Raw genomic sequence first — 14,828 nt, 5'->3', positions numbered from 1 at the left:
CCGTGTGCTGTGACCCGTGCCAGAAGCCCTGCTGTGACCCGTGCCAGTCCGTGTGCTGTGACCCGTGTCAGAAGTCCGTGTGCTGCACCAAGGTGTGCCAGAAGTCCGTGTGCTGTGTCCCACGGCCCTGCTGCTGCCCCTGCGGGTCCCTGTCTTGCTGCTCCTGTGTGGTGAAGAAGCCGGTGGTGGTTTGCTGCACCCCCGTGAGGAAGTGCTGCGTCCCCTGCATCCCCATCCAGCAGTGCTGTGTCAAGAAGAGCTGCTGAGCTGTCCCCAGGTGGCTCTGACGGCTCCAGCCTGGTGTGAAAGGAGAACGGGCACAAGGAGGTGAAAAGCTGCTCGTTTGCTTCTGGTTCTCATCGTGATGGAGCCAATTTGGAGCGATTTTCTTCTTCTTTTCAAGCTTAAGCTGCTGCTTCTTTCTGTCTCTTAGTTATTGACTGCCTTTAATTGTTGACTGTCTTGAGTACACTTGAATTTATCACCCATTGCATAAGGCATTAGATATTAGTGGGGTGTTCATTCTTCTCTTGGTGTTTGGGAAATCTTTACTGTTACTGTGATCACGCTTCATTTCCTCTCTTGACTTGTAGACAATAAAATTTAGCATTAAGCAAAACACAACATTTGGTCTTTTGGTTGTTCTTACATGGCTTTGCCCCTAATTTGTCACCTTGCCCGGGATTTGTCACTTTGCCCAGAGTTTGTCCTCATTTCCGGCACCATCTGTGCCTTTGGCCAAGGTCCTGGAGGTGTTCCAGTGGCACAGCAGAACATTTGGGACACAAAGAGCTGCCCAGGCTGTTGGCACAAATTAGGTCGTGTCTGAAGCAAGCAGAGCATTCCTGATCCTCTGGAATGGGTTCCCAGAGCAGCTGTGGCTGCCCTGGATCCCTGGAAGTGTCCAAGGCCAGGTTGGATGAGGCTTGGAGTACCCTGGGATAGTGGAAGGTGTCTCACGGCAAGGGGTGGAACAGGATGAGCTTTAAAGTCCTTTCCAGCCCAAACCATTCCCGGACCCCTTCTTGCCCCTCCTGATCATTTGCCTCAGCTCAGATTTTACTGCAGAACTAAAAGCTGAAGTAATTAATACTCAAAGGGCAAGGACTGAACGAGGCATAACTGCACCATCTGAAAACACAGCACTCCATAAACCGGAGAATCCTGGAACATCCTGACTTGGAAAGGATCCACCAGGATCGTGGAGTCCAGCTCGTGGCCCTACACAGACACCCCAACAATCCCACTCTGTCCCTGATAGCGCTGTCCAAGTGCCCCTGGAGCTCTGGCAGCCTCAGGGCAGTGACCATTCCCTGGGGAGCCTGGGCAGTGCCCAACACCAGCTGGGGAAGAACTTTCCAGAAATACCCAGCCTAGACCTCCCCTGGCACAGCCCCAGCCATTCCCTTGGGTCCTCTCCCTGGTCCCAGAGTGGAGATCGGAGCTGCGCCTCGGGAGGAAGCTGTGAACAGCTCTGAGGTGCGCAGGAGCTCATCCCTGATCTCAGAAGGGGAATTCCAGTAGGTACCAAGAGGAATTCACTACTCACTGGACAGCAGGCAGCATCTTCTTCCCACCACCATCTTCCAAAAATAAAAGTTTAGGAACCTCCTGAAATTGTTGAATGATTTTTACAGTAGCAGAGCGTTTCCCCCGCACGTTCCTGGACTACCAACCCTGGAATGAAAGCCGGGGTTGGCATCCAGTTTAAAAGCCTCATTCCTAAAATAGCAAACCCGTGAGTCAACGATACCTCCCTTCCCTGGCTGGGACTTTCTTTGCTATTCAAATGCAGGACTCAGCTCGAGAATTGCAGGTCTGGGGAAAATGCCTGGAGCTCTGGCTTGATTTGCTTCCTCCAATCTTCACACGAGAGACATCTGCATTAAAATCATCTTCTCGATGTCTTTGACTCTTCTGAAAACATTGCTGGGGTCTTCAGGGTGGTTTTTATTTCCAGTACAGCAGGCAGAACGCAAGGGCAGAAGGATATCCCATGTCAGAACATTTAATAAAAGTGCATTCTCTTAAGGGGATCTTGTGAATATTCATTCCACCTTTGAATCACAGAATCATAGAATGGTTTGTGTTGGATGGGATGTTAAAAATCATCTCGTTCCAACACCCCTGTCATGGACAGGGACACCTCCAGCTAGACCAGAGCTCCACCCAATGTGGCCTTATCCTACATTGGAAAAGATGCAGGAACAGATTCAAATAGGTCCTGCAACTCAAACTCCCGGAAGTTTCCAAGGACATCGCAGGATGGAATGTGGCCTGTAAAAGGAACTTGGTGTAGATGTTATTTCTGACCCAAGTGCAGGATAAATGGCGTTGAAGAGCAGGAAAATGCCATAAATGCTGAGAGTGGTGGGGTGGTTCAGCCTGGAGAAGAGCCAGGTTTAGATGGGATATTGGGAAGAAATCCTTCCTTGGGAGGGTGGTGATGCCCTGGCACAGGATATTCCATGGGTGCCCCATCCCTGGCAGTGTCCAAGGCTGGGCTGGATGGGGTTGAAGCAACCTGGGATAGTGGAAGGAGTCCCTGCCCATCCAGGAGGGTTGGACTGGATGATATTTGGGGTTCCATCCAACCCAAACCATTCCATATTTCTATGACTACAACACTGGGATCGTCCTGGCCAACAAGGCAACAATAAACCCTGATAAAAATGCGATGAATGATTGATTCAGGGGAGATGTTTGAGGGTTTACACAAGGAGGACATTTCTTCCTGCAGGCAACTCTTGATTATTGAGTGACCAAAACAATGCTCCCCTGGGGACAATTCCAGAAGGGACACCCGACGTCACAGCAGGTCATGGTCACATCCTGGAAAGGCAGATCCCGTCCCAGTCACCCGGGATCACCTGCCATCCTGTCAGCCTCACAGTCAGAGTCTCCTGAACATGATGGCCGCCTCTTTTTGCCATGAATTGGTGCTGCCTCAGCATCCTGGAATTCCCATCTTTTACTGGAGGCCCCTCTCATCACATGGAAACACCATCAACACCTCCTAACGTGGAGTTGTCCCTGCTCTGCATGTGGCCATGGTTGCTCATGTGAACACTCAAATGTGATCACCACGAGTCTCCTCAGTGTCAGAAACCTTTGGAGTAATCTCGGAAAATGGGATGCATGGAACCAACACAGGGAAAAACCTTCAGTGTGTACTGCTGCTTTGAAAGCCGCTCCATTTAGACTCAATCCATCCGTTCCACGGATGAAAATGAAAAAAAATCTTAATAATACAACAAGAATAAAAAATGGTGTGTGAGGGCCCAGAACCCTGAAGGGAGGCCCAAGAGCAAGACTGAGAAAGGGGAAATTTCAGCCTAAACATTGACCACGGAGGCAGGGAAAAAAGGATTCCCACTGACCAATAGTTTCCACTGGACCCCAAAAGTCCCAGCCAAGGGCAGAGGGGACACATGAGCAATGACAGTTCCAAGTTCCGGGCGTGGTTGTCCCACTGCTTCAGCACCTGGCTCCCCCCAGGCACGTTGTTAAGCATCCCCGTGTCCCTGTGTCATTCCTTTTGGATGGGAGTAGCTCAGAGCTCCCTCCCTCCCGGTCCCATTAACGCAAATCCTTTAGAAAATTTGCATCTGTCGTTCCTCTGGACGAGTAATTATGGGGCACAAATGAGGTGGTGAGCAAACAGAAAGAGGTAAAGATTAAACACCAGAAGACACGTGAGGGGATACCCCGGGTGATCCATGGAGTCAGAATTGCCAAGGGATGCCTCATTTCCAGGGGAGGAGGCTTTGGAGCATATAAAAGGCTCCCCAACCCAGGGGTCTTCATTCGATCATCTCGACTTCTCCTCTCCTCCCTTCACTGCTCAGTAGGGTAAGTTGGACTTTGCTACTTGCCTTTACTTTGGGACTCTGTTTCCGTGGGCTTCTCCAGGATTTTCTGGGCTGCCTGCTTTGGGACTGGACACTACAGAAGATTTGGGATCACAGATTGGGTTTGGGACCAGAGATTGGTTTTGGGCAGCACCCGAGCGGTTTCTCTCTGGCAGAACCAGTGCTGGACAAAATGCCAAAAAGCACAGGAGTCCAACACTGGAATGTGATTCCTGGGACAGGCTGTCCTGGGATTCTGGACACCAGGCACTTCCCCGGCCAGTTTGGGATGGATTTGGGGATATGAATGCTTTAAGCTGCCTCAGCCCCTGGGAGATCCAAGCAGAGAAAAAGACAAACTCTCTCCTTCCCTTCCAGCTCCGCCTCCACTCCCATCACCAAGATGCCCAACGGATGCTGCGGCGGCGGTGGAAGTTACTCCGTGTGCTGCTATAGCAGCCCCAAGGGCTGCAAGAGGCCGATGTGCTGCAGCCCCATGCAGTGCTGCACCCCCTGCTGCACCCCCTGCTGCAGCCCCTGCTGCATGCCCATGCAGTCCTGCTGCATGCCCATGTCCTGCTGCTACACCATCAGCAGCAACAACAGCGGCTGCTGCGGCGGCGGCAACGGCGGCTGCTGCGGCGGCAACTGAACCCACCCGGCTCATTCCGTCTTGGATATGGATGGGGTTGTGGATAACACCCCGAACGCTCTTCCCTCTGTGCTTAGACACCGTAGAACTTCTCCTCTTCTTCTCCTGCCTTCTCTCACCGCGTGCTCGTGATGTGCCCTGAAGCCGCTGCCCAGCGAGTTTCCCACGGGAGCGCTGATCCTGCTCTTCATTTTCCTCTTGGTGTGTGGGATTTTCACTCTTTTCGTCACTGTTTTGCTTCAATCTGTCTGAAAAAAACCAATAAAATCTGTAGTTTGTGACCCTGCAACCTGCTGGTGTTGGTCTGTTTGTTCGCTGATGGATCCAGAGGGTTTTGCTGCGCTTTTTGCCTTTTCCTGGTGTTTTTTCCTGTCTCCAAGGTGTTCACTAGAGGAACACAAAGAAAATCAGGGCATCCCTGATACATTAATTCAAACAGGAGTTTCTGGCACCTCTGGGAGCGATATTTGCCCTCTCAGTATAAAATAATAGAGAAATAGGAAGAAAATAGGAGAGGAGAAGGTCGTGTGGAGATCTCACAGCACCTCACAGGACCTGGAGGGGTTACAGGAAAGCTGGAGAGGGACTTTTCCTCAGGAACTGCAGGGACAGGACACAGGGAATGGGGTCAGAGTGACAGAGGGGAAATTTAGGTTGGATATTGGGAAGAAATCGTTCCCTGTGAGGGTAGTTAGGCCCTGGCAAAGCTTTTCCAGGGAATTTCTGGTTGCGCCATCCCTGGAGGTGTCCAAGGCCAGGTTGGATGGGGCTTGGAGCAACCTGGGATAGTGGAAGGTGTCGCTGCCCATGGCAGGGGGTGGGACTGGATGATGTTTAAGGTCCCTTCCAACCCAAACCAGTTTCTGATTCTATGAAAATAATTCATAAACTCACCGAGGACGGGAATGTTTTCTGAAGGAGTCTGGCACAGACACATCCCGACTGGGAAAGCTCCGTGAATTTCTGCCAGCCAAAGATCTGCCTCAGGACCTACAGCCAGTCCCTGCAGACAGCCTGGCAGGACATGGAGGCTCTGCCTCTGCCAAACTCAGTCACCAGGTATTGAGCTGAAGCTGTAAAACAACTGCTGAGAAACTGCTGCCTTCGAGGGTCAGTTGGGGTTGTATCAAAACTTGAGGGCTCTGCAGCGCCGTCCTTCTGATGTATTTAATGCCCTTTTCTGACTCTGTTTCCACCCTGCTTCAGTCCCTTGTTGGAATTATGATCCATATCCCACTCCCCAAAAAGGATTCGGGTACTTTGGTTCCAGCAAGAGCTGGGCACGAGCACCCAGGGTGGGAAATGCCCACCTCGATTCCTTTCTCACAGCTGCAGGATTTGCCAGTGGGAAATTTCCCTCAGGAGGCACAAGTGGAGTGCATCCCTTTGCTTCTGCCCCATTAACTCCTTGTGAATTAACGAACGCATCTGTCCAAGCGCATTTCTGTCTCCTACCAGGAAGGAAATGCCGCGCATGTTCTCCTGTCCTTCACGGAGAAGTCACAATTACCTGCGTTGCTTCTCCAGTATTTCACTCCAGGAATTGCTCTCATGCCAGGGAAGCCTGGGAAGGAGCTGTTGGCATTTCCTGCAGGAATGAAACAGCTCTGAAATCCCAATCTGCTCCCCCTTGCACTGCACAGAGAGCAAACCAAGGTCCCCGTCACCGTCCTCGTGGCCGGTCTCAGCTCACCTGGGCTGACCCCTCTCCCGAGCAGCTCTGGGATCCCTGAGGATGTCAGGCAGCAGCAGGGAACTGGCCAGGCAGGATCCACCATCCTCTCATTAGGCAGCTCACAGGATAATGTGGCAAGGTCCTCAACTGAGAGCTGCAATTTCGGAGCGTGAAAAAATTCCTCCCAAAATTCCTCCCTGGTGTTCCTGCCAGGGTTCAGCTGCCCAAGGCTCTGCCTTGCCTTGACCTGTCTCCCTCCCAGAAAATGGTTTCACCTCAACAAATTGTCCTTCTGAGTCCCTGCCTCCCACTCAGCTCCACCAGCCCAGCTGGGACCAGTTTCCATGCTGGGCACTTCTCTTCCACTTCAATCTTCTCACCTTTGGCTCATTCTGGGCTGCTGCCCCTTCTAATACCCTCAGAGGGCCCTGCACCAAATCCAAACCCCTCCCTCCCCACTGGGGGTCTGGCCAGGGGGGTTCTGCTTAGGGCCAGGGTCCCAAGACCCAGCTGGATTTCAGCTGGATGCCAGGGGAGGCTGCAGGAGGGAAATGTTGACTTGGGGGTGCATCACACCCAGTCCCGGAGCCACCGTCCCTTGTGTCGCCTCTTGCACAGGCAGAGCAGCCCCTTAACTGTTTAATTAAAACATTCATAAAAATACTACTAACCATCCAAATGAATAAATAAAACGAGAACTTCCCAAACCTGGAAGTGTCCAAGGACAGGCTGGATGGAGCTCTGAGCAACCGGGTTTGGTCGGACGTGTCCTTCCCAACCCGAACCATTCCGCGATGGTTTTGCACAGAGTCACATGCGGGTGACTGAGCCCCAGACATCCCAAACACTCCTTGATCCCTGCTCATGTCCGCATCTGGTGACCGGGAACAAACACCCCCTTTTCCTGCCACTTTCCCAATTTGCTCCAAACACCATTCCGATGAAACAACCGGCACGATGCCGGGGTTCGGTTTCGGCTCCCGCACTGATTCAGCACCAGCTGCTCCTGAGTCAGTCCCGGAACATCTCTGTCCAGCAGATACGAGGCCGCATTTTTTGGCTCCCTCGCAAGGTTGTGGGGAGGACAAATTCATCCAAATTCATGGGAGCCCTTTGATTATCTCCGGGCTAAACCGTGACGAGGCAGAACAAGGGTGGTGATCAGCAGTAATGAGGCGAAATGCAAATTCCAGGCGACACATATGGCTAAAAAATATGGGTTTGGATGGATAAACAGGGAAGTTGGAATGGTCAATGCCTGTCTCACTTCCAGGAGGAAGGCTGGCTGGGAGTATAAAAGGGCTCTGGGCCCAGCTCTCTTCATTCGCTCGTCTTCTCCTGCCTTCACCTCTCCTCACTCTTCAGCAGGGTAAGTGAGAACTCCTAACACTTCCCAAAGGGGAATTTTGGATATCTTACAGCAGTATCCAAGTGTTGCTGGGGATCTGGGATGGGCTTGGAAGTCGGGGTTTTACGAACTCTGCAGGAGGAGTTACAGGCACGAGCTGGAAATGTCCGGGGAGGCTCTGGGAGTATCACCAGGGCCATGCAGGGCAAGGGGACGGAGAATGTTCCAGAAGGGCCCAGAGTGAGAACTCGATGCTGAGCTGCCCTTCCTCAGACACCAGGGATGCCTCGGAATGAGTCGCTGGGCAGCTGCACCGCAGGAAAAACCCAGAGGAGTTCCAGCCACGATTTACAAACGAGACACCCCTGACTTTCCCCTCCTTGAACCCCCAAATACGAATTCATGAACAGAGCTCTGATTTAACCCCATATTCTCAAACCTCCTTCTCCCACTCACAGCCTCTCTCTGCTCCTTCCAGCCTCTCCTTCTCTCCCACCACCCCCCAAGATGTCCAACGGTTGCTGCGGAGGATGCTGCGGTGGAAATAATTACTCCGTGACCTGCTACAGCAGCCCGCGGTGCTGCAAGACGCCGATGTGCTGCAGCCCCATGCAGTGCTGCACCCCCTGCTGCATGCCCATGCAGTCCTGCTGCATGCCCATGTCCTGCTGCTACACCATCAGCAACAACAACAGCGGCTGCTGCGGCGGCGGCAACGGCGGCTGCTGCGGCGGCAACTGAACCCACCCGGCTCATTCCGTCTTGGATATGGATGGGGTTGTGGATAACACCCCGAACGCTCTTCCCTCTGTGCTTAGACACCGTAGAACTTCTCCTCTTTGCTGCCCTTCGCCCCCGAGTGCTTTGCTGTGCCCTGAAGCCGCTGCCCAGCGAGTTTCTGGTCCTGCTCTTCCTTTCCCTCCTGGTGTGTGGGATGTTTAATGCTGCCCAAATCTCCTTCTCCCTTCTCTTTCTTTAATCCCCAATTAGTCATGAAAGACAATAAAATTTGTAACTTCTGATCTTGCAAACTCCTGGGTTATGTTTATTCATTTATCTTTATCCTTTAAACAGCGGCTCTGGTGTAGGATGTGTTTAGTGTTTGCCTAATTGATTAACGTAATTAATTTTGCATGTTTGTCACTCTACGATGACAACACCCCGTGTACCTGGTGAACTGGGACTTGGCAAGTGAAAAATGTCACCTCAGCAAGAGGAGCATGAGTTTAATTCCATCTTCCTCCTGCTGATTTGAAGATCATCTCTGTGGTCCTAAGAAGCGTCTCTGTGGTCCTAAAGCCAGAGCTGAAGGTCTTTTTTTCCTGATGGGAATCTTTCCAGAGAATTTGCAGAGCTTTAAGGGAGGCTTCTTAAAAGGTTTGATAGCTTGTCCATGAGATTAAATAGACCAGCAAGGGAGGTCTGCACGGAGGGAGGGAATCACTGGAAGATGTGGAGGTCATGGAGTCACAGGATTATTCAGGTTGGAAGGGACTGTAAAGCTCATCCAGTCCCACCCCCTGACACCTCCCACTAGCCCAGGTTGCTCAGACTTAAGTCCAGCCTGAAGGATTCAGAAATCCTGAGTCGTTATCTCTGGGTTCTGTTAAAATATGGGAAACTTTAAGAGATGAGATTCAGAAATTCATCATTCACACTTGGGGATCTGTGAAATCCTCAGGAAGTGACTCGGAAACTCCTCGAACGTGAAAAAAATCCAAACCCAGCATAAACCTCTGGGACTCTGGCAATGAGTTCTAAACCTAAAATCCTCCTTGGCCATAACAGATCCCGAGGTTTTTTCCATCTTTCCCCACAAATCCCATGGCTTCCTGCCAGGCACTTCCACTTCTCCAGTAGCTACAGAATAAATCACAGCAGAGCCGTGTCAGGTGCCAGCACAGCCCTGGAGCCACACCCCTGAATTCTGCACGTGCTTTTCCCAGTGATTCAAACCCAAATTCCACTGGAGAGAGCTCTGAGCATCCCTGGCAGAGCCTCCACATGGAAGTGCCTTTGGAGCCCCAGGGGCTCCCGGGAGAGGAATTTTCCATTTAAAAAATGTCCCGGCCACAGAAATGCGAAATGGAGCAGCTCCACAGACCGTGAATCAAAGCAAAAATGCCAGAAAGGTGGACACGGTGCTTGGCAGGGCCTGGAATTGTTTGTGTGTGAGGTCATCGCTCCTCTGGTGTCCCCATTCCAGACTTTCCACACATAAAAGGCTTTTCCTTGCCCTAACCACTCACTTGGCCGAGGTGCTCTGCACTTGGGAGGGAATTAATCCATTTAAATCAGGGAACAAACATCCCATCCCCAGCCTGCCGTGGTCCTGGATTCCCATCCCCCAGTCACCCACAAGAACAACACCCGCTGCTCCTCACGCTGCTGGGGCCACCCTGGAATCCCTCGTCTTCCTCTGGAAGGACTCCCGCACCTTCCCGTGGTTTTCCCACTGCCACCAGAGTCTCCTTTTGGGCACATCACTCAGCATCCCGGCATTCCAGGTATCCTCATCGCAGGCTCCCGCCTGACTAACACGAGCTAGGAGCCCATTTGAGCATGACCAGTGGGAGAAGTAATGAGATAATGGCCACTGCCTCTGCGGAGCTGCGCTGACACCGGGGCAGGCGCTAATTGCGGCTGATTAATCCGACAGCGAGTGCCAGAAACAAAACACACACACGGCAGCGGCCTCAGTGCTCAGCTATTCATTCCCAGGACGTGCCTCATTCCCAGCAGAGCTCGGCCACTTATAAAAGCTTTCAGCCCCAGCTCTGTCCTCAGGACTCCGACTCCCTGCTCAGCCCGTCCGTCTCCGCTCACAGGGTGAGTTGGAGTCTCTCAGCCCTCTCAGATTCCTCAGTTTTTTCTTGGAAATAGCAAAAAAAAAAAAAAAAAAAGGCATCGGTGGTTTGTTTTCTTTTTCCCAGGCTGCTTATGCCCAAGGGCTTGGTCACTCTCAAAGGATTTGTGAGTCATGGGGGAAGCAGCTCCCGAGGGAATTGGGGGGGCTCAGCCTGGAGAAAAGGGGGCTCAGGGGGGACCTTGTGGCTCTGCACAAGTCCCTGACAGGAGGGGGCAGCCGGGGGGGTCAGGCTCTGCTCCCAGGGAACAGGGACAAGAGAGAGGGAACGGCCTCAGGCTGGGCCAGGGGAGGCTCAGGGTGGGCACCAGGAGGAATTTCTTCCTGGAAAAGGCGGTCAGGCCTTGGAACTGCCCGGGGAGGTTTGGAGTGGCCATCCCTGGAGGTGTCCAAGGAATTCCTGGATATGGCACTCAGTGCTCTGGGCTGGGCGAAACGATGTTGATCCATCACAGGTTGGGCTGGATGAGCCTGGAATTCTTTTCCAACCCCAATAACTCCCAGATTCTGTGATCTCTGTCCCAGGATGCTCTACCAGAAAGGCAGCACCGACCACGACCTGTGCCAGCCCTCCCCGGGCTGCGGCCAGAAGGGCTGGACATGGCCCAGCTCCACCGGGCACTGCCACGACTCCCCCAAGATCTGCCACAACCCCGGCAGCCTCAGCCACGACAGTGAGGGGTCCTGCCAGAGCCCACCCCAGGGCTGCCACTCCGGCCAGCTGTGCCCACCGCAGCCCAGCTGCTGCCCGGCCCCGCAGAGTTGCAAGCCCCGGCGGCGGGTGGAGGTGAGCCCGGTGCCCCCCGTGTGCCCCCCGCCCGTGAAGATCCATCGCCGGCCGCTGGAGCAACACCGCCCGTGCCAGCCCTGGCCGGAGCCCGAATCCTGCGGGAAGCCCCGGAGGCGAGTGGAGCAGTGTCCCGAGCAGGATGAGGAGCCCCCGGTGGTCCTGCAGCCGCGGCCGCTGCAGCATCGCTGTCCCTGCATCCAGCGCTGCCCCCGGCCCGTCCCCTGCTGCCCTCGGCCCGTCCCCTGCTGCCCCCGGCCCGTCCAGCGCTGCTGCCCGGCCGCTGTCCCTGTGCCACCACACCCTGGCCACCACCAGCAGCACAAGCAGGTCACTCTGGTGCCAGTCTGTGTGAAGAGCTGAGCCCAGCGAGGCGCCGGGACCCCTCCCCAGCTCCTATCCCCTCATGGCAGGGCTGGGGGGGGATTCACCCCCTGCCCGAAGGATGCTCCCAGCCCCGCTCTGGGCCCGTTCCTGCTCTTTGCACATCAGATTTGGGGTCCGCAATCCCCCGCATGGCCCCAGCAGCCACACTTTAAATTCCCAGCGTCCTCCCCTGCCTGGTTTGGTTTTCCCTGGGGAACAGCAGCTGGGTGTTCCCCCTTCTGAGGAGCACTGGGAGATGGAGGAGCCACCACGGATTCGCCTTCTCCCGGCGGTTCACCGGACTGTGCTTTCAAGGCTGTTTGAAAGCAGCACCAGGACTATCCTGGGAAGAAAAAGGAATCACTGTGACGGCAGGAGCACCAAGGACTCCTGCGATTTTATCTCCTCCCCGTGTATTCAAGAATAAAGTTGAAAAATATTTAGCAAACCCTTGGTTCCTCTCTTTCTTACCCCTACAAGCATCACCGACATTACGATGAGAAGACGTTAAAAGCCATTAAAGCTCTCACAAGGAAATCTGTGCATTTAAATCAGAATCAGGGTTCACGGGTGAGGGGTTCAGCTCTGGCTGCAGCCGTTCCACCAGGCGGGGTGGTGGAAAATCCTCCACACCGTGGTTTACCCACTCCAGGACCTCGGGATGGACAGATACAGGCACAAACATTTGCTCTGCAGCTTCTTCCCCTGTGCACGGGGAGGACATCCTCATTTAAATGTTAATTACGATAATGAGCGCATGGCCCGGCACGGGAGGTGCGGTTGTGCATGCCGGGGATGCCTTTTCACTCCCGCAGGAAGGTGCAGGCCAGGCTCTTGCAGGCACATGGGTAACGTGCTCCTTCTCCTGACTTTGCCAGAAAATCCTCCCACAAAGTGCATTGAAATATCTGATTTAATTTCTTTGTGTTGCCTCAGCATCGCCCCAACGTGTCCTCACACAACCACCGCGGACAACTGGGAAGGACAAAAGGAAATTCATCCTCGTTTCCTTCACCACAACCACTTATTTTTCTCGTGTCTCATTTTAGCCAAATAAAAAAACCACTTACCTATAAAATTTAACTTGGGAGAGCCTTTTTTTTTTATTAGGGATTTTCTTCCCAGCCCTTTCCCGTTTCCTGCGTGGTGACTCAGAGCCCACAGACCAAGGGCCAGCTCAGCCCTCACTTCCAGGTCCTATTTGGTCCAGTTCATCTTCCAAGCTGCTTTGCATCAGCCCTCGCATCCCAGTTACCCCATCCCAGTTACCCCATCCCAGTTACGCCATCCCAGCCACCCCATCCCAGCCACGGGACCTTTCCTTCAGCAATTCCAGCCGCTCACCCCAATCCAGTGAGGATTTTCCAAGTCCATCCCATTATCCAGGGCTTTAATTGAGATATTAAACAGCACCAGCACCAGAATCACCCCCACGTGGTTCATCCAGCCAGACCAAGCCTTCACCAGCTTGACCCCAAGGCTGCGGTGGGAGACTGCGTCAAAAAACCCCGCAGGAGTTGGGGCAGCACCAGCATCGCACTCAGAACCATGGAATCGTGGATGGTTTGGGTTGGGAGGGACCTTAAAGGATCATCTTGGCCATGGGGAGGGGGCCAAGCCTGGAATGCAGAAACAGAGAGGAAACAGAATCACGGAATGGCTTGGCCTCGAAGGGACCTTAAGGATCATCTCACTCCAACTCCCCCAGGCAGGGACACCTTCCACTACCCCAGCCCTGTCCAACCTGGCCTTGGACACTTCCAGGGATGAGGCAGCCAGAAATTCCCTGGAAAACCCGTGTCAGGCCCTCCCCAACCTCTTCATCACCGAGCACAATTTGGTTTCGGTGGCTCTGAGCTGGCTCTTCCCATCACCTGCTCGTGCTTCACCTGGAAATGCTCCTCACGGGCAGTGGGAAGGGAGGGCTGGGCCAGAGCTGCCATCACAGCTCCTGACTCACAGGTCACCCGTCAGTGTCCTGGTCCCCTGCAGAGGGTGAATAAGTCCTTTATTACCTGTCTCACACAGACGAAGTGTGGCTTAAGCCATGTCAGTCTTTTATGTGCCCCGCTGGGGCCCGATGTTATAATTAAAGATGCTTATCAGAAATCGTGAGTCAAGCAGAACATGCCAAGCACTGGGAACAGCATCCAAATGGAGGAGATGTTTTGCCAATAAATAATTTAATCCTCGTTCCTGCTGCGTGTTTCATGTGCAGGGGAACACTCAGAGCTCTATAAAAGCCCTCGGCCCCTTGGCCTCTCACATTCTGCTCCCCTGGGCAGCGCCTGACTTCGCTTGAGAGCTGGTGAGACTCAGCTGGGTCCCTTCTTGGGTGGGGGTCTGGGTGTGGGAGGTCACGCCTGACCCTTCAGACCACGCTCTGCTCCCAGGGGTGATGGGCTGAGCCACGGGAGAAGCTCTTGTGGGACCTGGGGATGGGATTTACAGCGGTGCCATCACGTGCTACGGTGCCTTGTGGTTGGTTTTGTTCCTGGAGGGGAAAAAATTGAAAGGGAAGCTCAGAAAGAGGGTTTGGGTGTAATCTGGCCAGTTGTTGGGCAACTGCAGGAATTTCCTCAGGATCCAGGCTCTCAGGATAAGCCCATGGAAATTAAATGGAATCAGAGGAGATGCTGACACCAACCCATCTCTTTTCCAGGTTTTTCCCTACAGCCCCAACATGATTTACTCCTCTGGAAGAGAATCCTACTTCAACCTGAACTCCACCTGGTACGATCCCTCGGGATCCTGGCTGGACACCCGGCGCACGCCCTTCCGCTACGGCTACGCCAACTGCTGCTCCTCGGGCTGTGACGGCGAAGGCGTGGAGGGCATGAGGGGCCACGACTACCGGCACTACGGCTACTGGCAGCCCCGCTGCTCCGAGCGCTGCCACGGCTACTCCGGCTCCTCCTCCTCGTGCCACGGAGGGGGCTCCAGCTGCGTCAGGAGACCCACGTACAGCTACGGGGCATCAGGGGGATGCCAGGGCTACGGGAGGTCCGTGTGCTCCGAGAGGTGCCATGGATCCTCGGGCTCGTGCCATGGGGGCAGCTCCAGCTGCGTCAGGAGGCCCACGTACACCTACGGGGGCTCGGGGGGATGCCAGGGCTACGGGAGATCCGTCTGCTCCGAGAGGTGCCACGGGTCAGGGGCCCAGGGCGGGAAGCCGTGCTGTGGGAAGCCCGTGCAGAGCATCCCAGTGCAGACCTGTCCCCCTCCAGTGCAGGCCTGTCCCCCTCCAGTGCAGACCTGTCCCCCTCCAGTGCAGATCTGTCCC

The 14,828-nt window shown here is 54.1% G+C and overlaps 4 protein-coding genes across 5 annotated transcripts in view; all 4 read left to right on the top strand.

Annotated features, from left to right (window-relative positions):
- Nucleotides 1–4,792, top strand: part of LOC121661086 (keratin-associated protein 10-1-like) — a 5,815-nt gene extending 1,023 nt beyond the window's left edge. The window contains 5 exon segments of the mRNA XM_042020853.1: nucleotide 1; nucleotides 4–261; nucleotides 1,961–1,998; nucleotides 3,665–3,852; nucleotides 4,230–4,792. The exon segment at nucleotide 1 is cut by the window's left edge and continues 330 nt beyond it. Coding sequence (XP_041876787.1) covers nucleotide 1; nucleotides 4–261; nucleotides 1,961–1,998; nucleotides 3,665–3,852; nucleotides 4,230–4,503 — 759 coding nt within the window. The 3' untranslated portion in view covers nucleotides 4,504–4,792.
- A 2,617-nt stretch (nucleotides 4,793–7,409) lies between these two features.
- Nucleotides 7,410–8,548, top strand: LOC121661062 (late cornified envelope protein 1D-like). Of its 2 annotated transcripts, none has more exons than XM_042020817.1 (2): nucleotides 7,410–7,547; nucleotides 8,005–8,548. In XM_042020817.1, exons 1-2 carry the CDS (start codon nucleotides 7,433–7,435, stop codon nucleotides 8,265–8,267), a joined length of 378 nt encoding a protein of 125 aa, XP_041876751.1. In that variant the 5' UTR covers nucleotides 7,410–7,432; the 3' UTR covers nucleotides 8,268–8,548. The 2 variants fall into 2 exon arrangements, with proteins under 2 accessions (XP_041876751.1, XP_041876750.1); XM_042020816.1 differs by having other exon boundaries at nucleotides 7,985–8,548.
- A 1,643-nt stretch (nucleotides 8,549–10,191) lies between these two features.
- Nucleotides 10,192–11,993, top strand: LOC121661066 (keratinocyte proline-rich protein-like). The gene is made up of 2 exons (XM_042020823.1): nucleotides 10,192–10,355; nucleotides 10,918–11,993. Exon 2 carries the CDS (start codon nucleotides 10,919–10,921, stop codon nucleotides 11,540–11,542), a length of 624 nt encoding a protein of 207 aa, XP_041876757.1. The 5' UTR covers nucleotides 10,192–10,355; nucleotide 10,918; the 3' UTR covers nucleotides 11,543–11,993.
- A 1,751-nt stretch (nucleotides 11,994–13,744) lies between these two features.
- LOC121661061 (keratin-associated protein 5-2-like) overlaps nucleotides 13,745–14,828 on the top strand; it is a 1,440-nt gene continuing 356 nt past the window's right edge. Inside the window, exons 1-2 of the mRNA XM_042020815.1 lie at nucleotides 13,745–13,853; nucleotides 14,208–14,828. The exon at nucleotides 14,208–14,828 is cut by the window's right edge and continues 356 nt beyond it. Coding sequence (XP_041876749.1) covers nucleotides 14,229–14,828 — 600 coding nt within the window. The 5' untranslated portion in view covers nucleotides 13,745–13,853; nucleotides 14,208–14,228. The remainder of the gene's footprint in view (nucleotides 13,854–14,207) is intronic.

This window comes from Corvus kubaryi, unplaced genomic scaffold (genome assembly GCF_017639235.1).
Source record: "Corvus kubaryi isolate FWS band 111438036 unplaced genomic scaffold, C.kubaryi_AGA036_p1.0 37052, whole genome shotgun sequence".
Taxonomy (NCBI): domain Eukaryota; kingdom Metazoa; phylum Chordata; class Aves; order Passeriformes; family Corvidae; genus Corvus; species Corvus kubaryi.
The sequence above is the reverse complement of the archived record's forward strand: the minus strand, read 5'-3'. Positions and strand labels throughout refer to the sequence as shown.